This window comes from Aedes albopictus, chromosome 2, assembly GCF_035046485.1.
Source record: "Aedes albopictus strain Foshan chromosome 2, AalbF5, whole genome shotgun sequence".
In the NCBI taxonomy this organism is placed as follows: Eukaryota; Metazoa; Arthropoda; class Insecta; order Diptera; family Culicidae; genus Aedes; species Aedes albopictus.
The window spans coordinates 344,381,161-344,407,356 of NC_085137.1; the positions used below are offsets into that span (position 1 = coordinate 344,381,161).

General features: G+C 39.7%; 1 protein-coding gene across 1 annotated transcript in view; it reads left to right on the plus strand.

Moving 5' to 3' along the window:
• Positions 1-21,326, plus strand: part of LOC115263162 (protein scabrous) — a 173,757-nt gene extending 152,431 nt beyond the window's left edge. The window contains exon 4 of the mRNA XM_029866088.2: positions 19,432-21,326. Within this exon, the coding sequence (XP_029721948.2) occupies positions 19,432-20,352 (921 nt within the window). The 3' untranslated portion in view covers positions 20,353-21,326. The remainder of the gene's footprint in view (positions 1-19,431) is intronic.
• Positions 21,327-26,196: the final 4,870 nt, after the last annotated feature.

The window sequence follows — 26,196 nt, forward strand, 5'->3', positions numbered from 1 at the left end:
TGGTTTACATGATATATCATGTAAATTTGTGTTATATGTCATGTAAATACTCAGACTCATGCGGAATTACATGACATATAATGGAAGTTTACATGATATTTTATGACTTTTACATTATATGTCATGTAAACTTCTGTGATATCCCACGCTCCAAACATGTCATATGTCACAGAATTTTACACTCCTTTTTCGATCTGTGTAGGAGTTTTCAAAGGAATTGCCGAAAGATTCCGGAAAGAAATTTCCGAAGCAATTTCGATTGGTATTGATAAAACAAATTCCGCAAAAATCATCGAAATTCCAATGGAATTGTCGAGGAAGTTTACAAAAAGATAAAAAAATGCGTAGAAATCCTCAGAAGCATAGCCGAATTGCTGATCGAATGCATCGCCGAGGGAATTCTAAAAGAAATTGCCAAAAATGTAACCATGTGCAGTACGTCAACATTCTAATACTGCCCAAATGTTGGAGAGTCCTCAAAAAGAACCTGAAATTTAGATCTGATCGTATGCGATCAAATTTCCCATTTTTCGTATAACCGATGACCCAGTTCTATCTACAGTTTGTAAATATTTGTCTTCAAAAATTTATCCTGGGATTAAATGTTTTAGAGTTCTTGGATGTCCTCAATATTTCCTGTCGCGACTACTCTTAGCTCTAAGTGTTTTTTTTTTTTCCGAGATGTTTAATATTTTTTCTTTCGTTTCAATAATACTTTGCGAAATTTCTCGCAACATTTCACTTGGATTCCTTTGAATATTTATCCGATATTTTTTTTATAAAGTATTTCATTATCTGAGGAGACATTCTAAGGAAAACCTGTGGGAAAACCTCTGCAAGAACTCTAGGAGTAGCTATTAAGGACAAGGTATTTGGAGTACCTGGCTCCAATTTTCTCAAGCATAAATCTAGAGAACCGTCAAACGTATCTGGCTGAAAATATAACTTGATATTTGCTTCCGCGAAGTAAACACTGAGTTACATTTTCAGCCGCATCCGTTTGACTGTTCTCTAGATTTGTTCTCGAGAAAATGTGAGCAGTAAAAAAACAGCCTGTGGAAACATTTTCATGAAAATCTGAGGCCCTTCGGCCCAATCCCGTATGATAATAAAAACAATACCCACTTCATATTAAACTCCGCGAAAACCTTTAAGAAATACCTCAACATAAGGGGAAAAAATATTTGATCTATCAGTTTGTTCGTACTACAAACTTATAGTAAAAGCTCATGTTATAAAGAATAAAACACTGCAAAACCTTTTTACTCATACCAACAACTCAATCAATAATCTATATGGAGTACTCAAGGTCCCTGAGTATTCCAATTTTTCCCTGTTTATCTATATTCCCTGAGCATTCCCGCTTTTCGAGGCTTTTCATGTACTATTTATTATTTATTTGTCAAAAGGTGGTGGTGAATTTCCTAAATTGTTCGCACAGTTCCCAAGCTACGCACAGAAAGGAGTAACGCTCTGAAAATATCTATCCCTCCGCCACCATCTAACCTTTCGCAAACCACATCACTCAATCCAATCAGTTTCCAAATTTGGTTTTGGTTGGATATGTGTTGCGAGAAAATTGTTAACGCTAGCAATCATCACCCTCCATATAGGCTTCTGGTACGTGATTCATCTGACTTCAAGCGAAACAGAAAACGCAAAAAAAGCCGCACCGTTCTGAAGATCCTTGAACGTAATCGATTCTTATAACACAACAGCAGCATAAGGCAGCATCACGGAGACCAGGGAAATCTGATGAAACGAAAGCTAGCAGAACTGACGCGAGGGATGATGTAAATTCTTTTCTTTCAATTTCCATAGAAACGGTTTCCGGTTCGGATGGAATTTTTGTAATATGTGAAATTCACAGATCCTTCTCGCCGTATGTGGGGAACAGTGGGTTGCAAGTTGTTTATTTAACAGAGATGACATCAAAACTTCAGGCTTCCCAACGAATTTGAAGAATTTTGACATACATTCAAAACTTCTAGATATCCAGAAAGTTTTGAAAAGCCCTGGGTAAATTGTAGACTCAGTAAAACACAAGGACCTTACATGAATTTCTGAAAGCAATCCAGGAGTTCTGAAAATAGCAAATTGAAAACCGCTGCCCTAGAACATTCCTCCGATCCGTGTCATCGGATATTTCTCTACAGACCCACAAAGCCACAACGCTCATATTGTTGGTTGCTTGGAAAACTGTTGTTCCTCCTCTACACAGAGGTACATACACACGTAACCTACAGGCCCTGCTATCGTCTATCACCATCCATGAACCATCATCACCTCTCACAGTAGCTATGACGTGTTGGTCTCGTTCGTTCGTTCTCGCTCGGCAGAATAAAATGTTTCCGTTAACCGCAAAGTCATGATGTCAGCAAGCGAAACATAGTCACAGAGAAATTTCTGTGTTTCAGGGTCAACCAATATTCCACACCTTTCCCCTCGCGTGGGCATGCTTTGCCTACGAATGAGACGAGACGTTCATGTTTCCTCCGTTCAACTTCCTCCCGGTATCATCCGGGTTGTAAGGACACAGCTCCCTCATCATGGATACAGCTCGAGCGAGTCCTATATTCCGGGCGGGGGTTTCTCTTTGCTTGTTAGAGTTGGGCCATGTCGCTCGTTTGTACGTACCGATCTTCACACAAAGTTGGAATAGAGAACCGTGCGGAGGTGGTTATTCAAATTCAAATTTCTATGCTGTTTTTTGGCTAATCCTGTCGAACGAACGAATTGGAGTGAAGCTGCAGCAGGAGTGGCTGCATAAGGGAATATGAGAATGTTTTTAACATTATTTTGAACGATGCTCAACAAAGGGAGGAACATATTGCATGGGATAGCAGCTGCTGGGTAGAAATATGATACAACGAGAGCAACCAAGCGTCTCCATTTCGTACTAATTGTTACATTGTGTGGAGTTGTCTTCGTTTTGCTGGGTGTATGTGGAATAAAACTCCATCATCACGGTAAGGATGGAGATCTAATGGAGTCTTAAGAGCGGGGTTTGATGCAGGAGTTTCAGAGGGTTTCAAAGGGGTTTCAGGAAAATTCGAAGATTTTCATGAGGTTCAAAAAGAATCGATATGGTGCAGGAAGGTTTTCAAAGCAAATTCCAAGTAGCTCCAGGAAATTTCATGGGGTTTTCAGTGGAGTTTCTGAAGGTTTTAGGAAGTTTCAGAAGGGTTTTGGGGCAGTTTGGACCAAGAAGTTTCAGGAACGTTCCGAGGGTATTTTAATTATTATTATTATTATTATTTATTTACGACACTTTACCATAGTAGGCATTCGTGTCGGGGAGGGTAATTTAATGGGTTACAAAAAATGTTCACGGTATTTTAAGGATGACAGGGATTTCCCACGAAATAGCCCAGAAGGTTTCAGGTGTGTTTCAGTGGTTCTCAGAGGTTTCATGAAATTGTATTTTGCTTTTACCTTAAAATATAGAAACAAATACCGAGTCTGCCCATAAGTGTTAAAAAAACAGCTTTTGCCAGTGCAAGCTTTCAACATACAACAAAATTCTTAAAGATTGTTTTTCATACTATCCACAAATATTTGAAGTTGATCTCAAAATTGTTTTTACCTGAAAAAATCTCAACATTTTCTGTTTTTCAGAAAAATTTGCATATTATGTTTAAGTTAAGAAATAACTTATGAACATAATCTTTTGGTGGTACTACGCCATCCGGCAAAGAAAAAATTGTTACTCCAAGAAGTGATTCTGCCGGGTGAATTTTGAGAAGAGTTTGTATCATAATAGTACTAATAAATTTCTCTTTCTATTTATGCGAAGTGATTTTTTTTCTTAACTATTTGGCTGGTGGTGCTGCGGTTTGATGCCAAGCTAATATTTTTTTCGTGTACGAAAGTGGTCGTGCTCCGTGTATTACTTTGTGGTGTAGATAGGTCTATCGCAATTTGTGTTGGTTTCATCAGATCCCTATAAACTGAATACTGATGAGAGTTTGAGTGCAAAGGGACTTCAAAGTGATCATTTTTGGTTAATGAGAGGAATCTACCACCCACAAAAGTGTTTTGAATGAGTTTGAATTAGTGATGTAGTACCGGTAGTATCGGTACCGAAAATACCGGTATTACCGACCAATTTTTGGTACCGAAATACCGGTACTGACTGAACCTGGATACCGGTACTTTCGGTACCGTGAAATCTCTCCTGAAGTGATGAAATCCTGTCATTAGTATAGCCAATATGCAATAGAAATAAAAGAAAATCTTTAAAACTAAGTACAACATTTAAAACAAACATTTCATATATAAAACCTTTCTGCAAATCCAGGATATCATAGCAATGATAGGTTTAATGAACGTTAGATTTTGGAAATGGATTTGTATGCTTAGAATAAAGGTTTCTTGTTATTTCTTCAGTTTTTAGATTTCATTTGCATCATCAAGGGAAAAATCAGTTAAATCTTCTTTTGTCTTAACCTAGCAGCTATCTATCTGATTTTGGTACATGTAAGGCTGTTCCTGTTTCATTTTAGACTTATCAAGATACTGCCTGTGAAACTGTGCAGAAGCTAAACAATAGTTCCAAAAACAGTTTCATACAACTAATTTATTTTTATATTTTTATCTGTCAATATTTTTTTGTTTAACCCACCATCAGTCGCTTGCGTGTACTGAGTACACGCATCTCAGAAAAATGCAAATAAATAATCGAAATTCGCACCAAATTGAACCGGGTGTTGGTCCTATTCCAAGATCCACTCTTCTTCTTGTTAGTAAGGCAGAAAAAAAATGAAAAAATGCACGGAAAGTACTCGAAAAACACGTAATTCTAACCTCACATTTTAAATGTGTACTCAGTACACCGGCGCGACCGCTGGTGTAACTTTTTTTTGAACCAGACCGTTACACGAGCGGTCGCGTCGTGTACTCAGTACACGGCAAACGCTTTCAATTATGCTTTATATGCTTTACTAGATACAATGTTGGTGTCTTCGGAAAAAATGTCCAACTGGATAATACACGTCTGATAGTGGACATGCGGAACCGGTCAACACGATCTGGTCCTGTCCCGGGTGTCGGAATGGCCCTCGCGGGAACCTGTTTCGTGGACATTTCAGCCATGGCATCATAACTAGGCATGCGACGGCTCTATCTTCATGATTTTTCATGTACATCATCTTAGTAACCATGAAAATGACCAGTGACTTCCCTGGCTAACCCGTGGCCACCGGAATGTGCCCTGGAGGAACCTGTTTCGAGGACATTGTGACCATGACAACAAAACAAGGCTTGCGACGGCTCTATCTTCATGATTTTCCAAATAAATTATTTTAGTAACCATGAAAATGACCAGTGACCTCCCTGGCCAACCCGTGGCCATCGGAATGTGCCCTGGAGGAACCTGTTTCGAGGACATTGTGACCATGACAACAAAACTAGGCTTGCGACGGCTCTATCTTCATGATTTTCCAAATCAATTATTTTAGTAACCATGAAAATGACCAGTGACCTCCCTGGCCAACCCGTGGCCATCGGAATGTGCCCTGGAGGAACCTGTTTCGAGGACATTGTGACCATGACAACAAAACTAGGCTTGCGACGGCTCTATCTTCATGATTTTCCACATCAATTATTTTAGTAACCATGAAAAGGACCAGTGACCTCCCTGGCCAACCCGTGGCCATCGGAATGTGCCCTGGAGGAACCTGTTTCGAGTACATTGTGACCATGACAACAAAACTAGGCTTGCGACGGCTCTATCTCCATGATTTTCCAAATAAATTATTTTAGTAACCATGAAAATGACCAGTGACCTCCCTGGCCAACCCGTGGCCACCAGTATGTGCCCTGGAGGAACCTTTTTCGAGGACATTGTGACCATGACACCAAAACAAGGCATGCGACGGCTCTATCTTCATGGTTTTCCATATCCATTATTTTAGTAACCATGAAAATGACCAGTGACCTCCCTGGCCAACCCGTGGCCACCGGAATGTGCCCTAGAGGAACCTGTTTCGAGGACATTATGACCATGACACTGAAACTGGGCATGTGACGGCTCTATTTTCATGATTTTTCATATCCATCATCTTAGTAACCATGAAAATGAGCAGTGACCTCCCTGGCTAACCCGTGGCCACCGAAATGTGCCCTGGAGGAACCTGTTTCGAGGACATTTTGACCATGACACCAAAACTTGGCATATGACGGCTCTGTTTATATGATTTTCCATATCCATCATCTTTGTAACCGAAAAAAAAAAACTGCGAGTGACCTCTCTGGCCAACCCGTGGCCACCGGAATGTGCCCTGGAGGAACCTGTGTCGAGGACATTTCGACCATGACACCAAAACAAGGCATGCGACGGCTCTATCTTCATAATTTTTCATATCCATCATCTTAGTAACCATTAAAATGATGAGTGACCTCCCTGGCCAAACCGTGGCCACCGGAATGTGCACTGGAGGAACCAGTTTCGTTGACATTTTGGCTTTGACGCCAAAACTAGGCTTGCGACGGCTCTATCTTCCTGATTTTCCATATCCATCATCTTAGTAACCATGAAAAGGACCAGTGACCTCCCTGGCCATCCCGTGGCCACAGGACTTTGCTTTGAAGGAACCTGTTTTGAGAACAATTTTGACCAAGGCGCCAAAACTAGGCATGCAACTGCTTTATCTTTTTGGTGTTCTATTTCCATCATCTACGGTAAATCGCCAAATGTTACACACCTTAAAAACTCGCCAATTGTTGCACATCTCATAAGTAATTTATTCTGGGATTTCACCGGTAATTCTTCCGAAAACTCATGCTAGGATTTCGGCAAAAACCACCATTAATTTCTTCATAGATTCAATCAAAGATTGCTGGTTCCAGGAAACCCTGCTGAATTACTTCAGGGATGCCTCATTTTCTTTCAATGCACCTCTTTTAATGATTCCTTTAGGAATTTCGCCTTTTCCATAGATTCTCGCTGTGATTCCTCTAGAAGTTCGCTTTAAATCCCTCCAGAAATTCCCGCTGGTAGTTCATGTGGCATTTCTACATAAATTCTTCATGTGATTATTCCATGAATTCCTTTAGGAATTATACCAAGAATACCTTTGCATATTTCGGTGGAAATTCATCCGGGGGATGTATCACGAAATTTCGCCAGAAATTTATCAAGAAATTTCTTTACGGATTTATCAAAGAATTTCTTAAGCAATTTTCTGCAGGGTTCTTCTAAGACAATGCGGACTTGCCCCGGCGTTATAACTCGCAGTATCGCATGAAACCGAATTTGCTTCCACTGCTGTCTACTGTCATGTCTTTTAGAGTTTGAAGGCTATGTTTCAGTAGGAATGATATGTCAAGAATAAGTACAGTAGACGTTCGGTCGGTGAAAAGGTTTAACTGCAATGCTTTTTACCTGTAAGTCCGGTAAGTTCAACAAATTTTAAGTTATTTATTTATTTATTTATTTATTTATTTATTTATTTATTTGTATTCATGTAACGTAAGGATATTCCCCTTCTTAAATGTTACACTCTGGTGAAACTAAGCTTTTTGACGATTAATTTACAACTAATTCAAGTTTCTGATTTTATTTTTCTAATACTATTATTGCATGTGTTCGAGTTCCTCTAACAGACCCCTTTTAAAGCTGTTTAAACTAGTAGATGATTTAAGAGTTGACGACAATCGATTCCAAAGTGAAATGCCTCTCGTGAACAACGAGTCACCATAGTAAGAAGTTGAATGCTGAGGTACAATCAATCTCATAGTTCTAGTGTTTCTGAAAAACTGCAGTTTATTGTGTAAGTAAGGAGGCTCTTTTGTCTTGATAATTTTAAACATTTGTATGCATGTTCTGAAAGCATAAAATTTTGAAAATGTACAACCTATCAACTTTTTTTGGAATTGAGAAACACTAGAGTATCTCGACAAATTATACACATATCTTATGCATGAATTTAGTGCAACTCTCAATTTATTGAGTGATGCAGCGGATGCATTACAGTAAACGAATTCTCCGTAGATGAAATGAGGGAGTATCAAAGACTTGAAGAGTTTAATTTTCGTTGTAGGTTCAAAGTGCCTGCTCACCATGTTCAGCCGTTTGAGAGAACCATATATCTTACCACACTGGGCATTGATAAAAGCATCCCATGACAAATTGGATGTGAAAATGACTCCCAAATTATCGAATTTTTCAAAAAATTCAACCCTTTGGCCATCAAAAACAAGCACTGGTGCTTCGGGAGGATTTCTATATTTCGTTATCAGCATAGCTTTAGTTTTAGATGGATTTACGGTCAGCAAGTTATTGCGTGACCATTGCAGGATACTATTCAAATCGTAATTTATTTTTCTGGCAATATCGTCCATGTTAAACTCACCAGAATTACATAAATATATCTGAACATCGTCAGCGAACATATGGACTGAGCAAAACCGCAACGTATTAGGAAGATCATTAATAAATAAAGAGAATAAAAGAGGTCCCAAAACAGAACCCTGCGGAACTCCAGACTTAATTTGGCTAAATGATGATAAGGCGTTATTGTAGGAAACAGCCTGGTACCTATCGCTGAGGTATGATTTTATCAAGACAGCAGCAGACTGAGAAAAACTAAATTTATGCACCAATTTTCTTACCAATTTGCCATGTGATACTCTATCAAATGCTTTAGCAAAGTCTATCAATAGCAGTATAGCTATGCCTCTCTTGTCTATTGTTCGAGCTATGTCATCATGTACCTTGGTTAAGGCGGTGTTCGTACTGAAATTACTTCTAAACCCAGACTGAAAAGGGTGCAACATATTGTTATCGATGACATGCTTCGAAATTTGGAATTTTACAAGCTTTTCAAAGACTTTAGAGAGGGCACTGAGAATGCTAATTGGACGAAGGTTGTCGATTGATGAACAATTACTTTTCTTCTTGATAGGAATTATCTTAGCACTCTTCCATGCTATAGGAAAAATTGAGGTTTCAATAATGGTGTCGAATAATAGTTTATAGATTGGTAATGCCAGAGGTAAAAGAAGCTTAATGAACTGGATAGGAATTTTATCAAATCCTACTGCATTCGATTTGATTGAAAAAATGCAGTTGATGATATCATGATCTGAGACTGAATGAAAACTGAAACCTTGATGGTTTATTAATACAGGATCTGTCGAAACATCGTTTGAAAAGTTGGAGGTAAAAAATTCGTTGATATTATTCGCTGAAAAATCATCATTAATCTAGATTCTTTAGTAACCCCCAGTTTCTTTATATTGGTCCAAAGTTGTTTACTAGGTAATTCGGTATTAAATTTAAGCCTGTCATTGTTGAGTTTGGCTTGAAAGATCATTGAATTTACTTTATTTCTAAGCCGTTTGTAAACATCTCTATTATAATCTGATTTAGATCGTTTCCAGGTACTGTAAGCCAAATCTCGATCGATAATTGCACGAGAGATATCAGTATTGAACCACGGGGTGGATTTATTTTTTTTACGTCTCATAGGTATATAATTATCATGGAGAAAAAGGAAATGATAGTTCAAGAAATCAAGCATTTCATTTGGGTCGTTCATGCTAAAGAAAATACTCCAATCGATACTATAAAAAGCCTCCTGTAACACGGGAGCGTTAAAATTGACATAGTCGCGGTAGGTAACCACAGTTTCAGTACTTCTTTGGGCCAAGTAAATCGAACAAATTATCATGTCGTGATGAGAAACCCCTGGCATCGAGAGTTGATCGTGTTTAGTGACAATTTCAGGAGAATCGGTTAAAATCAAATCAAGTAATGAACAACCTGTCTGATGGAAAAAAGTGGGTTCATTATTTACACAAACGTATGACAAACTCGCTAGCATTTCCTTGAACTTCCTTGTTCGCGGCACAGATTTGAGGAAATCTGTGTTAAAATCACCAATGAAAAAGGTATTATCGTACTGTACTGTTAAATTTCCTATTAATTCATACAGTGTCTCAGAGCAATCAACATTAGGAGGATTATAAACATCCCCAAGCACTAGCTTATCAATACCAGACTTTGATTTAAAAATCAAAGCGAAAAATTCTGTTTCGCTTATATTATCATGATGGATCAATGGAGACCTTGATATAACACGATAGCCTAAATATTCTTTCAAATACACGCAAATTCCTCCACCATGTCTATTTCGATCGTTTCGGATTAACTTATACCCATCGATGTTGATCATGGCGTCGCTAACAGAGTCGTTGAGCCATGTTTCAGTAAAGCATATTACGTCAACTTTACTGTCACAAAAAGTCATCCGAAGTTCATGAAATTTCGAAAAATTCCTCGCTAGAAGACTTTGAGCATTGATATGAACGACATTCAACTGATCATTTTTAAGTGCAGCATTTAAAACAAATCTTGGAATCAAGGAGTTCACGGAAGCATTCACATCTGGAGCATTATCCATAGTCAAAACAAGGGGGTAAACTTAGCTTTAAAAAAAGTCTGTCATAAGAATCCCTCCCACATGCAATATTGAGCGAAGTAGAATTTAAAACGTTATTTTCTGTCATAAATATTTCATTACATCTTGTAGTTCAGCTTTAGCATTAGTGTATAAATAAAGTCTAATAATAACAGTAGACGAAAAATATCATCACCAGCAGTGCGCCACATAAGCATTATCAACAGAGTAACTATGCATGTACACTACAGCAGCAACAACATCGCAGACCCGCTTCCCAACAGTAGCAACAACAGTGTCCTCCCAGCAACAGCAGCAGCAACAACTTACGAATGACGACGGTACTGACTTTCAGGAATGGAAGAAATCATAGGAGTAACCGAAGGATGGAAACATGGAAAATATATGGAGGATAAGATAAATTACTTGGATAGGGTTGACTTTGAAAACTTTTAGGAGTGGACGGAGTCATGGAGAGTATAAGGAGGGAAGACACGGAGAGCTGAGGGAAGGAAAAGAAAAAAACTATTTGGAAAGGGTTGAATTTGACTGCACACCAAGCTGCATGACATCGTTAATTGGCTCGGAACTGGACCCGTTTGTACGCTGGACGAACACGATCCCATCGCGAGTGAAAACCTTCTTGAACAGTCCTTGTTTTTTCATCTTTATCGCAGCAGTCCTGATTTGCCTAGCTTCCTGAGTGAGGTTTTCGTTCAGGAATACTCTCTGGTCGCTGTCGAATCCCAAATGGCGTAGAGACAAATTCCTTGATCGAAGATAACGGCTGTAGAACGTGTTCCTCGCATTTCTACAAGCAAACTGGCAGATGATATGTGGTGTGGCTCCGATGGGAATTGGAACTTTCATCAACCGTTAAAGGTCAACTAGGGGTCGATCCATATCGTTGTAACCCAGAGTTGTAGCGAGCTTATGGAACGATTCCAGCAGGCTCTCATGGGATACCCGAAATGATGAGATCATTGGCTTTCTCGAAGCGATCCATTCGTTCGGTAGTGGATTTTACTTCAGCACGTACCTCTGTTACTGCCGCCGACACTCCGTCTTCAAGGCAGTTAGCATGTTCTCTACACCAGTGATCCTGTCCTCGAGTTTGGCATTGCTGGCATCGATTTTGGCTTCGATCTTCAGGTTGGAAGCTGCAAACATCTGCTGAATTTTTCCAAGCATATCGCAGTCAATGTCCTCGTCGGTTTGCCTTTCATCCCTTGGCCGTTTGCTGTTATTACCATCGCTGCAAACAGACGAAGTGGATACCGACCGAGTGATAGGCACGTTTGTTTTGACAACTTTGTTTTGGTTCATGCTTCGGTAGCTTTTGTTGATGGTTGACGTTAGACAACAAAAACAATAGGCAGAAAAATACTGAAGGGCTTGCGGTGCGGAGCTCTATACTAGACCGTACTAAATATGTAATTTTAGTGACGATCGCGAACGAAAACTAAATAGTTTCGCTTCTGAACTTTAGTCCATCACTTTGTTCACCGTAAACTGCGCACTGGGTGATTTATGGTGTATCGGGATCAAAGATATAATTGGCTAAAAACTGAACCACTTTCACAGTTACTCGAATATGCTCATTCCCTTCAGAAACTGATCGCACCGCCAAACGTCAAAATGATGTGCCATGTTTGCCCTAATAGGCTGGAGGAGTTGAATGAATGTGGATGAATTAAACGAAGAGAAAAAGCAGGATCTTCATATAACAAAATGCAGAAGTAACTGATGCTTTATCCTCATTCACGCTAGGTGAATAAGTTCCTCTGGCCTATGAACAGTCACATGAAGTTCATTTTACGTCAATTGATGGCTTGATGACATCTGTCAGGCGTTGCAGTTACTCTACTTCATTCGTTAAGTGAAACGTAAACATGTTGCAGTTAGCAGCTAAGCAAAATTTATGACACCGAAAACTATCATATAACTGCGAAATTGTTCGTATAACGCTAAACTGGCTAGCAGACTTGATTCCAGGAGGAGCGTAATATCATAAAGACTATTCCGTGAATCACGCTTATTATTCAAATAGCAAAACATTGGCACCATAAAAAAGTTACGTTATATCGAGGCTACGTTATACCGAGGTATGACTGTATACAAATTAGTTGGTAACCAAAACCACAAAACAAAAGATTTCGGCTCCGTAAAGCAATTTTTTTTTATTTCTTTCTATTCGAAAATTACAAAACAAGATTGAACATATTTTTATACACTACAATAAACTCTTTTGGGTGGCAAATAGGTATCAAATTAACGGATTCACCATGCTATGAGCGAAAATTATATGCATGACTGCCCTCATATAGAGTAGGAACCGTGAGCGCTGGTCTTTTTCACGGTTACTTAGGGTGAATCGTCAATTACTGCACACCTTGAAAACTTGCTAATTGTTGCACACTCCATGCTTTGCTTATGAGATGTGCAAAAATTGGCGAGTTTTTAAGGTGTGTAACAATTGGCGATTTACCCTAGATGATCATCAAAAAGATAGAGCAGTTGCATGCCTAGTTTTGGCGCCTTGGTCAAAATGTCCATGAAACTGGTTCCTCCAGGGCACATTCCGGTGGCCACGGTTTGGCCAGGGAGGTCACTTATCATTTTCATGGTTGCTAAGATGATGGATATAAAAAATCATGAAGATAGAGCCGTCGCATGCCTTGTTTTGGTGTCATGATCAAAATGTTCTCGAAACAGGTTCCTCCAGGGCACATTCCGGTGGCCACGGGTTGGTTAGGGAGGTCACTGGTCAATTTCATGGTTACTTAAATAATTCATTTGGAAAATCATGAAGATGGAGCCGTCGCAAGCCTAGTTTTGTTGTCATGGTCACAATGTACTCGAAACAGGTTCCTCCAGGGCACATTCCGTTGGCCACGGGTTGGCCAGGGAGGTCACTGGTCCTTTTCATGGTTACTAAGATGATGGATATGAAAAATCATGAAGATAGAGCCGTCGCATGCCTTGTTTTGGTGTCATGGTCAAAATGTCCTCGAAACAGGTTTCTCCAGGGCACATTCCGGTGGCCACGGGTTGGCCAGGGAGGTCACTGGTCAATTTTATGGCTACTAAAATAATCATGAAGATAGAGCCGTCGCAAGCCTAGTTTTGGTGTCATGGTCAAAATGTCCTCGAAACAGGTTCCTCCAGGGCACATTCCGGTGGCCACGGGTTGGCCAGTGAGGTCACTGGTCAATTTCATGGTTACTAAAATAATTGATTTGGAAAATCATGAAGATAGAGCCGTCGCAAGCCTAGTTTTGTTGTCATGGTCACAATGTCCTCGAAACAGGTTCCTCCAGGGCACATTCCGATGGCCACGGGTTGGCCAGGGAGGTCACTGGTCCTTTTCATGGTTACTAAAATAATTGATATGGAAAATCATGAAGTTAGAGCCGTCGCAAGCCTTGATTTGTTGTCATGGTCACAATGTCCTCGAAACAGGTTCCTCCAGGGCACATTCCGGTGGCCACGGGTTAGCCAGGGAGGTCACTGGTCATTTTCATGGTTAATAAGATGATGTACATGAAAAATCATGAAGATAGAGCCGTCGCATGCCTAGTTTTGATGCCATAGCTGAAATGTCCACGAAACAGATTCCCGCGAGGGCCATTCCGACACCCGGGACAGGACCAGAGCGTATTGACCGGTTCCACATGTCCACTATCAGACGCACATTATCCAGTTGGACATTTTTTCCGAAGACACCAACATTGTATCTAGTAAAGCATATAAACCATAATTGAAAGTGTTTGCCGTGTACTGAGTACACGACGCGACCGCTCGTGTAACTTTTTTTGATGCGACTGATGGAGGGTTAATTTAGTATTTTCTGGTTAGATTTTACGACATCCCTAAAACTGGAATTCACAAATGCATGGTAAATTGTAGATTGTCTGTGCAAAATATGTGGATTACTTTCATTTTAGTGAAAAATTCCCAGTACCGGTATTTCACCGGTACTACCGGTACTGTAAGCCCCAGTACCGAAATACTCACCAAAAGTGCTCGGTACTGCGACCCCTAGTTTGAATAAGATGAAATTGGTAGAATGTGTTGCTGATGCTGATTCTATCTGAAGCAGCTTAAAAAACCTTGCCGCATCTAATCTAATCTAATCTAATCTAATACATACGCAGCCAGTACAAGAAAGCATCCTGGAAAACAATCGGGTTAGATTACGCCCGATTATTTTTCTTGTCAATATTGATGCTTGTGGCATATCAAGGATATGACACAAGCGTCAAAGCGGCCAGGCCTACTGCGCAGTATTTAACGCAAAGATGACTCTTGGAAATGCATCGACATTCAAATGTTACGTCAAGCGTCGTCGAAGCAGTTCCAGAATCTACAGGGGCGGAAGGATGCGTGGACATACCGTACCAAACGCTCCAGGTAACACACAGTTGGAAATGGTAATATATAAATATAAATGCAAATGTAATATAAGTTAAGTAATATATGCTGGAAAGGTCTCACCCATATGCTTGATATAGCTTCAGGTTCTTTTGATTCTTGATCATTTTCATATGTTCGGGTCCGCTACCATGGTCATCTTTCGGCGGTTGTCATGCTTATGTCTTTGTGGAGCACCGCATTTCCACCATAGAGCTTGCTGATGTTTAATTCACCTCTCTCTTTCAAGCATGCAGGCGGGATAGGATTTGTTTTCATCGGGAAACCTTTCCTGATGGCAACAAATCCTGTCCCGCCTACATGTTTGAAAGAGAAAGGTGAATAAACGTCAGCAAGCTCTATGAATCGCAATTGTTATTATTGAAATAAATTTACTGCACTTTGCCACGACGCAACCACCAAGAAAAAGCCACCAATTTCCAAGCAGCGTAGAAGTTAAAACGTACCAATAATTGGAAATTACGCGGAAACTTTCAAATGGTCGTCCGAAAATCTAAAACGAGCTCCGAAACCCAAAGCTTGATGTGTGACAAGTGACGCAAAGCACTACGAATCACATTCTACAAAATCGTTACGCGAAAAAGGAACACGGGGAAAGAAGTCACTACAATTGTTCTAGGAATCTTCTCACAGCGCTTCCGGAAGATTTCCATTTTACCCACTTCAGCAAATAACATGCTTGTCCTATGACCGTGTGCTTAAAGAACCATATCAGCACCACACTATAGAAAATTGTTCACTTTCGTTCACTAGTCAAATTTTTATATCAAATCTCATTTGCAAATTTTTCCTGTCGAATCATCAGAAGAATACTTTTTCACCAGCCGATTTCCCTGCGAAGCGAAAACGTCACGCGTACGAAAAATGCAACCGCCCGACTTACTACGATCTCAGACGTTCCTGTAGTTTTGTAGTCAAATAAAAAACCTTGCCGCATTGCCGAGGATAAACCCACCGATTGTCCGTGATAAAAGGATAGTTCTCAGGGCTCCAATAAGAATCAATATGGTGAGATCTTTCTGATTTATTTTATTTATATCCATATCAGTAACATCCAAGTATTATAGATAAATGATAATTTGGGGAGGGTTGGATACAATAACTTTTGATCTCGTTTCGGGTAAAGGCGCTTAAGCCTAGGCTTGAGAGCCAGGACATACGGGGTAAATACCGTTGTTCCATCCCAGGATTGCAAAGGACATGGAGTGACATTAACATTCTTAGCATAGTCACTCCCAACGATGCGGTACATTATTATCACTTTTCAAGAAACGGTTGGTACGAGATGTCCCCGTTTTCTAATTTCAATAACAATAACAACGCTGCACAGTAGGCCTGGCCGCTTTAATGTTTGTAATGCATCTCTGATGCACTGCAACCTTTAATGCAGCCATTCCATAGAAAAACTTTTTTTTTAGTTTTTATTTTTGTGTATTTTAACTTAGATGCCAATTCTACACTCGCCATAGAAAAACGATATAGTGCATCTCCGATTGTCGTGAAACTTGGTGGGCTTGTAGTTCTTCGGAAATAATTAGACCCGTATTTTTTATTTCGTCATTAGGGTGGCCAATTTTCATATAGGTTGGTCCAAAAAATTAAGGTTTTTCAAAACTAAAAATTTTCAAAAAATCGTAGCTTTTGAACCAGTTGGTCTCGGGACCAAAGAGGTACCCTGGTTTTATATTTTTATCAGAAAATTCAGGAAATTTGGAGTAACATATCAAAAAATCAGAGATGTATGTTTTTTAGTGTTTGAGATATGATTTTTTGATAATAAAAGGTCAAATTTTCCCATACAAGACACTTTTTTACATTGGATTATATTTTGATTCCTTATAATATTATGGATACCAAAACCACCAGGAATCACTTTAAAAAGCAATACTATGCATAGTTTTATGAGAATTTGCAATTTCAAGCAATTTTTGAGTAGCTAGTACTAAAATATATGACTCTCTATATTAAAAAAATCATATCTCAAAAACAAAACAACATACATTTCTGATTTTTATGTTACGCCAAATTTCCTGAATTTTCTGATAAAAATATAAAACCAGGATACCTCTTTGGTCCCGAGACCATGAAAACGTGAAAAAACAAATATATTTGCATATTTCATAGTACTCTTTACATTTTAGTCCCTTAAACGTATTTTTCCTGAAAACTACAATTCAATAGCTTTCAAACAGAAAAAAAACAAGCTTAAAATCGGTCAAATGGTTCAAAAGTTAAGATTTTTTGAAAATTTTTAGATTTCAAAAATCTTAATTTTTTGGACCACCCTATATGAAAATTGGTCACCCTATGTGTGTATGTATGAATGTACAATCACTCACCCACTGGCCGGCAGTGCTTTTATGGAAGAAAAATTGCGTCTATTTTCAGACATTAACTTTTATTCATAGACGGCAAACAGTTTTAGTCCTGGAGATGGAAGGTGATAACTCTACTGCACATCCGACGACCCATTTCAAGTATGACAGGACTTTCACGTACATCTTGAGGTCGTTTTCTGATACAGTAAGCCCCGCATTGATGCATCCAGATATCAATTCGATATCTGAAATGCATTAACACTTCCTGAATCAAAAATTCACATTTTTGTTTCTGGCACGTATTTGGATTGATAAATATACCATGTAAATGACGTTTTTTAATTCGAAAGAACTCACCAAATTCTTCATAGTCTGCCGAGATAAAGTTGTACGCTCATTTCTCCAGCGGTGCAGCAACGACCGAAAAAAGATTGGTATCATCACAATTCCACATGATCACATTATAACACAAAAGTCAATACTCCAAATTGAAATCTTCAGGCCATCAAATGATTACACAATATTCTAGCACTCTAAAAGGAATTTCAAGTTGGTTCACTTTTGATTGCAAAAAACTCTACGGGTGGCGTAACTCCAAACGACCAACAACCGGAAGATTTTTTTCTCTTGAACGCGAAGAAAAACATGACAAGCGATTGAAAACACAACCGGTTGCGACAACGCCTACTACGATTCTTATGAAAATTGGTCACCCTAATGACGAAATGAAAAAATACGGGTCTAATTATTTCCGCAGAACTACAAGCCCACCAAGTTTCACGACAATCGGAGATGCACTATATCGTTAATGGCTGAATAATGACAAGAAAAATGATAGGACTAGTCGATCTCATCATTTTCCAGGATTCTTTCAATAATTGGCTGTGTATGTGTAGACTAGACTAGACTAGACTAGAAATATCTTATGAACATAATCTTATGCATACCAGCAGTCACCTACAATCCCTTAGTTATATTATTCAGAATAAAATTTATAAAAATCATTTTTTCATTGAGCAACGATATCTTTCATTTGCTAACTTGTCCATTTTTACAAGATTTCCATATTGTTTAAAGTAAACTATGCCGGGGCCCTTTTTTCTATCTGTATTAACGAGATTTTTAGCCCTAGGCTAGTTCATTTCGGGACATACGTTTTACTTCCCTTCCGAAGGAAGATATCACATTTTGTGAGTTTGTCGGAAGTGGGATTCGATCCCAGGTCCTCGGCGTGACAGTCAGGTGATTAAATCACCACACTAGGTCCGCTCCCCTTGCCGGGGCCCGTGACGTTGTGGGCACACATTCACTTCATAAGGGTTCATGGGTTCGATCCCAGCCCCGGCACTAGTCAGTTGCTCTTCCCCCCGAGAGCGGCTGACACCTGACCCTCTTCTGAGCGTATGCTCTAACGGATCCGAAAACTTGGATATCGGCTAACGGCAACTCATAATTGACCCCCAATTGGACTGGAGATGGAACAAGAGCCACACATCAACATCCTCGTGCTCATCATTCTCATGGACATGGTAGAAAAGAGACAGAAGCGCAAAACCAACCAGTTCGATGGAGTATAATAAAAATAGAATACATTTAGGCGCTGTACACATTGTAAAGATGATAACGCAACCTTTCTCCTTATAGCGGATATGGCTAGTTTTATTAGTGTAGTAGCCGTTTGTAGCTCTGAAGTTCTGCCCTCCAAAGTACTCTGGAGTAATCCAAAAGAATTTTGGAATGAATAGTGCAATTCCAAGAGGATCGTATACTATACTTGATTATGTGATGTAACATTTCGTAGCGAAATTAATTACAGTAACAGCTGTAGATGTCAAGCATTAAACTCCAGAACAGTCTGGACGACTCCGAATGTCCAAAAGTGTATAACAATACCGAAAATAAGTACTGTAACGTTTGTAGCCTAAACTCTAAAACAGTTTAAGCAACCCTGAATACAAATTCATGATGAAAGAAAAAATGATTCTTGAACGTTTCTCTGGCTAAAACATATAAATGAAACATGTTCACTGCTGTGTTTCGTTCTATTTAAGAGGTCTATACAAAATCATTTAATTTAATGATATACAAACTATTCTGGAAATACAGTTCATTTATTTACTGGAAATTATGTCCTCGATAAGGTGAAAATTCACCCAAACCATACGGTACTTGATTTATGTATAATGTACTCACCTCACAGTAGTCTACCGTTTACCGGTAGCTCATTGCCCAACCTAATTGACTGATGGTTAATTAATTTCATTCATTCCTTCCAGCTGGAAGCCGAATCGCGACCGGAACACAACGTGTCATCAAAACTGACCGAGCTGCAGCGAACGTCCCGTCTGGTGCAACAGTTGGAAACCGTCGAAAACGAGTACGAGACCATCATCAACAAGCTGCCCCGTGACTGCACCCAGATTCAACAGATGAAAGCCCAAGGGGAAACGGGCCAGGGTGGCGAGGGAAATCTTTATCTGATTGCACCGGCCGGACAGCACCACCCGCTGATGACACAGTGTTTCAACGAGTGGACCACGATCCAGCGCCGTCAGGACGGTTCGGTGGACTTCAATCGCTCTTGGGAGGATTATGCAAACGGTTTCGGTAGCCCGGCCGGGGAGTTCTGGATCGGCAACCAGGCGCTGCACCATCTTACGAACGACAACTGCTCAATGTTGCGGATTGTGATGCAAGATATCTACGATAATACCTGGTTTGCGGATTACGATGCGTTCAGAATTGGCTCCCGGGAGGATGGATTCCGGCTGGAGCTCGCCGGCTACAACGGAAATGCTTCGGATGCTTTCGAGTACCAGAACCATATGCAGTTCTCGGCCATTGACGTCGACCGAGATATCTCCAACACGCACTGTGCGGGCAATTATGAGGGTGGTTGGTGGTTTTCCCACTGTCAACATGCCAACCTTAATGGGCGTTACAATCTGGGTCTGACGTGGTTCGACGCTTCCCGGAACGAGTGGATAGCGGTCAAGTCCAGCCACATGATGATTGCTCGGAGGCTCCAGTGCAGCATTGGTGGTGGTGAGGGGATTGGGGGTGGAGTCGGAATCAGTGAGGAGAGTCCGATAATGGCCGAGCCGTTTTCTTCCGCCGCAACTGCGACGATATACAAGTATGAAACCACCCTATTGACCACATTGTCATCCGGCGGCTCGGCCGGGTCGGAGGTCTAGGGATCTGCAGGAAGGCACAATGTAAAGTAACCGTAGCACGTGCTCTCTCTTGTTCCATTTGGATTGTACATTTTTCTACTGTAGGCAGACTGGATGGCAAAGGAGATTTTACTACGCCGTCGTAGAGGACGAGTGCGTGAGTGTGTTTGTGTGAATGTGTGCATTTGCAGGATACTAAGGATACATAGCTTCCTATTGGTAGTTTTATGAGATGGCGGAAATTGGTTTGATGTTAACCGATACCACAGGTCAACAATTACTGGGCAAGTAAACTCGGAAGTAAGATGCACTCAACTGTCTTATGGCCTTTCCGATCGGGTTTTATGAGATTCTCACATGAGAGGGAACACTACGTGGACCGTTCCTTTCCACTTCAGTCAAGTAGCACAAAGCCGCAGTTTTCAGTGCATTGTTTTAGTTTCATGGCAATCATTACTTTAAGTTTATGCACTTTTGATGAGCAATTTAGAAAAATAATTATAACCGTTTAGGTGTCATTAACAAATTTCTCGTACAGCTTTCGCTCGGAAACTGGAGTGAGCTGCAATCGCCGAAGGCTGTTGTTTTCCGTTTTCCTCTCATAAATAAAATTGTCCATCTATATTTACAAGAGAACTGCTTTTCAAAAGTTTCCAAGATCTTTAGTCTTGTTCATCTCTATGAAACTCTGTTGTCAAGCGCATGCTATAATTTTGTGCTGTAATCTTGTGACGCATTTCAAAGCGAGGTAGTCCTGTAGATGTCGGAGCAATTGACAGTCCAATGAATTTGATTTATTTTGTTAATAAACAATAGAGTTGACTATAATTGTTCAAAGAAAACTTCAAATTCTCGTCTGGAATAAGTTATTTCGTGGTTTAAAAAAAGCATCCAAACGCGTTCACTGGTTCAATCTTCCCAATAAACGCTAAACGAATGTTACAAACCAAACGCTTTCGCGTCCGACTCACATTCAGAATGTAAACATTCGTTCATTTCTACACTCAGCCAAATAACCTTAAGATTTCCATAAGGCCCAACTTATGAAACGGCCTTTAAATAATTCATAATAACTCGGATGAATTTCATAAGGTCACTCTATGACGTAAAATCGTCTCACAGCTTGGCTTTTATTCATGTTTAGCAACATGGTATTCTCAAGTGTCGGTAGCCGTGTGGATAAAACACGGGCTCGGTGATCCCGACGTTCATGGATCGAATCCAGTGTGCATCATTTTAAGATTTTTTTGTTCTTTTCATAAGTCTATCTTATGAAATTTGTCATAGTAAGCACGAACAATTTTCATAAGGTATTCTTATGTCATCCATAAGAATTAGTTATAGCAAATTTTCATAAGGTATTTCGATGAAATTTGCTAGTTTTTTTCGCTGAGTGTATTGCTTCGTTCGCCTTTGGCAAACAGTTTCGGTAACGATTCGTTCAACCGTCTCTCTTTCGTTGCCTTGCCTTCGCTTAGAAGTTGAAAGAATACCGTGTGCGCACCTAACTTTGCGCAGGTCCAAACTTTGCGCATTCTTGTAAAATAACGAAACAAATAACTAAATGTCAACATATTCACCAATTTAATCATTGCACTAGCATAATGTAAACATAAACATTATTTGACAAATATTTAATGTCCATAAAATCTTTCCCAAGCAACACACATGTTATATAAAAGTTATGACAGCGCAAGTTTTGGTTGTACAGAACCTTATTTTACGTTATTTCAACACAATGTTAGAATTACGTAAAATAAACTTCTATACAACCAAAACTTGCGCTGTCATAACTCTATTATAACATGTGTGTTGCTTGGGTTGTTTATGTTGAATAACAAACAAAAAATACACAAAAATGTCAAAATTTGCCTCGCCTTAACACGGTTGCCAAGAAGTAACTCTACTAAAAATCGACATTTTCCTCGATAAAACTGTGCAACGATGATTAATTTTGCGATTAATTGACGAAAAAGGTGATATTCTAGTAATATCAATCACAGTTCGTAAGAAATTTTTCAATTTAATTAGTAAATAGTGGTGCGCAATGTTTGGAACCATTATTTGCACTGTGTTCCTAATTTTTGCGCACTTGCAGTAAATGCTTGTTGAACGTGAATACAGGACTTATGAACCATTTAAATATTATGTAACACCAGTACTGATAATTTCAGGCCTGCCTCTCCGCCATGTAGCAAATTTTGTATAGAAATTAGTAGAAAATTGTATGAACCGTAGCACTATGGCAGGCACTCTCCATCTGTCTACAATGAGACGTGATTTGTGAACAGTCCTTCATTTGGATTTTCCGGCGGTCAATGTTAGGGACGATTCAAATATGACGTCCACCATTTTTAAGACTTTTAGAACCCCCTCTTCCCCTGGGCCACCCCGTCACGCTTCATAGTATGTATACTAGAGTGGGACACCGAAAGACATTTTACTCCTGTACACTTTTTGAGTTCCTTTTTGGTCCCATATCAACTGTGCAAAATTTCAGCTCGATCGGAGAAACTATATTTTAGCGCCAGCCATTTTAAGTTTTCATACGATTTACTATGGGGAAAATCACTTTTTCAAAGAAAAATCGCCACGGGTTGCCCCTTAACCCCTAAAAATAAATCGATGTATGATTTCTGTTGGGAATTTTACGAAGAACCAACCGTCCGAAGACCGCAAAGCGATCTAACGCATGTGGAAAAAGTTATTAACTGAAAACCGAAAGGTATGCCAATGCTGTTTAACATGTAAGGAATAACAATAAATAATAAAATCTCGTCATTTTATCGATCGGGTGAGGCTTAATAATTTTTTCCACGAACGTTGCATCGGTTTGCGGTCTTCGGAGGTCTGGTTCCTCGTGAAGTTTTCTACAGAAATCATTCATCGACTTATTTTTTGGAATCTAGGGGTTACTCCTAGCGATTTTTCTTTGCAGATGTAAAATTTCCCCATAGTAATTCGTATGAAAAACTAAGAATGGCGGGCGCCAAAATATAGTTTTTCCGATTGATCTGAAATTTTGCACAGTTGATATGGGACCAAAGAAGAACTCAAAAAGTATACAGGAGTTAGAGTTTTTCCATTTTTTGTATTTTCCCATATAAACCGTGTACCAGGCTAATGTATACCTAATACATGGCATATCACACTTTCTCAGACAACATGAGCCCCCCCCCCCCCCCCCCCCAAGAAGGACGTCATATTTAAATGACCCCTTATTGTTCTAATCCGTAACGGTCACTTCATTTATCAGGAAGCTTTTACCTTTGATCTTTAGCCACAGGAAACAACCCCTCCTGAAGTTTGGATTGTTCACACGGTAGGTGCCTAGTACGAACCGCAGACGAAATTAAGAACTCCAGAGGCCTCCGTTCCCCCTCCCTCGTAGGACAAAATATTTCAACAAAGATCAATTAAGGGCATGCTACCTGATCTGAGTAATTTTAGTTTAATGGGCAAACATTAAATAATAGCATTTTTGATTACTTTTTTGAGCTATTCATAGCATGCGCAATGTTAGGCACACTATGCGCAAAGTTAGGAACAATCGTAGATTTTTTGCGCAAAGTTAGGAACAGGGCAATGAAATAGTTTTTCTATTTTAAGTATTTTTTGGTTATTATTATGACTTTTTTATATTGCAGGCTCAAAGAAGGATCATTAGTCTAGCGTATGAGCATGTTGTTCATGATATATTTTGTTTGTTTGTTTTTTTTATAACGACTAGAAATTCGATTTTTCTTAACTGCGCAAAGTTTGGTGCATACACGGTACGCTTTACTGGAGGGAGAAAAATTCTCGCTTCATCAGGATGTGTGTAGTAGCGAGTGAGGGAAGCGCAATCATGGAATGAGTGTTTGCCATGCTTGTCCTGAAGCAACTTCAGTTCAAATTTGGATAAATTTCTGGAGAAGTCGTCAAGAAAATTCAAGATAAAATCCTCAAAAATCTTAAGTTGGTTTAATGCTTATTTTGAAATTAAGATGTCCTAACTATTTTTCAAGTTTGTTTTTAACATTTGTCGTAACGAAGGATGATTTCAAAAACACATCCGATCGGTACAACTTTGGTTACTAGAATCGTCATTCAGCTGTATCTATTTCTTCCAACACGCGAACCTTTTTGACTATACCACTACATTCACAGTCCGTGCCTCGATCTTGACTCGTTCCATCACCAGGGTGCGAGGACGCCATCTTTAAGAAGCCAACATGTTGTATGAAAACATTCGTGTATCCACAAAGGATTCCATTGTGGATACACGATAGATGTTGGCTCCTGTCAGATGCATTAGGTGGGAATAGGGCTGCCACATACGTGCGTTCCATTGTCTCGTTTCAGGCCGAAGCAAACTTTCGTTAAGTTTTGCGTGTTCGCCACGTTTCCACGCTGATTCGCTAGGGATGTCTAAATCAGCACGCTATTTTCAATACACACATAATTAAATCACAATGTTTAATTTACAATTCTAACTGCATCCACCACAACATTGACAAGATTTTTTCTACAAAATCATTGGCAGGACAATACATTGGCTGACTGTTACAGTAGGACTGCCTAAAAGATCAAGCGTAGGACTTGTTTTGCTAGTTCTACCCACTCCTCGCGGCAAGCGTAACCCAGATCAACTGAGATAAAACCAATTAATCTGTTTTAACTTCTTTGTTCAAAAATCAAGCCATACGGGATGAATCGACAGTCTTTCCGACTCATCCATCTAATTCCGAGAAACAACATTGGCTTACTTTTTCAACTTTCTGGTTCAGTACGTGCTCATGACAACGTCGTGAACCGAACCTAAAGAGGTGCGTAAATATTTTAAACTGCCATCAAAAACGTTATTAGTCCGCTCGACGAATGTGTATGTAGTCCCGTTCCCATCTAACCAGCCATCCATCTTGCTTGTCAGCTCGTTAGGAAAAAATGTAGGGAAACTTGCTGGCACTCTGTGCTACTGTATATCTCACTGACTGACTGACTGACTGCCAAGCGCCGGAATTTATGTTGGTTGATTACCTTTTTATGGGCCTTTTATCCTTGTTTTCTGAAATTTTGGCGACGACAACGGTACAAGGGCGCTGCTTTTCGGGGCTGTAGAATGGAGAACGCGTTCACTGCATCTAGAGGCTCGAGTAGAAGAGGATTGCAGAACAAGAACAGACTTTTATTCAGGCTGTGAAGAACTCCGTTTGAATTATTTGTGGTTGCACTTGGCAGGTCCACTTCGCCATCTACTGAGCGTGAAGTCCAAACCTACTTTGAGCAACAAACATTAGTAACTGTTATCAGCGAAACAGACAAGATAACCGGATATGGCGTCAATCGTAAATCAGTTTGTGAAGTATAGCAGTGTTGAATCACTTTTGGTATCATATTATCCGCGTTTTTCAAGTGTTCATTGTAATACTGCTTCCACCTTTCATTCAGCTCAGGTTCAAGCCTCAGGTATGTTGTATCTATTTGTGCCGACCTTTTCTCTATTCTGTTTTACCACAACACCTCATATCGCGTATCTTGCTGCAGCATTCTACTCCATCAATCCATCAATCACGAGAACAACTATGAGGCCATGTTTTTACAATCACACTTCATCAAAGTGTCGTGCTGTGTTTCAGTTTACAATTGATAATGATACTTAATGACGTTTTTCTACGAAACAAAATTCACATTTTGCAGCCAATTTTTTTTTTTTTCCTTCTAAACCATAGGGGGATAATCTGCTCAACAGACACCCTAACAGAAGGTTAGGGTAGTGTAGGTCTGACAGGCCGTCTTCTACAACAAAAGTAAAATCCAGGACTACTCTCTCCTCGTACCCACTAAACCATTCCTATGGTCGCCAAACCCTACGTCTCTCCGGAA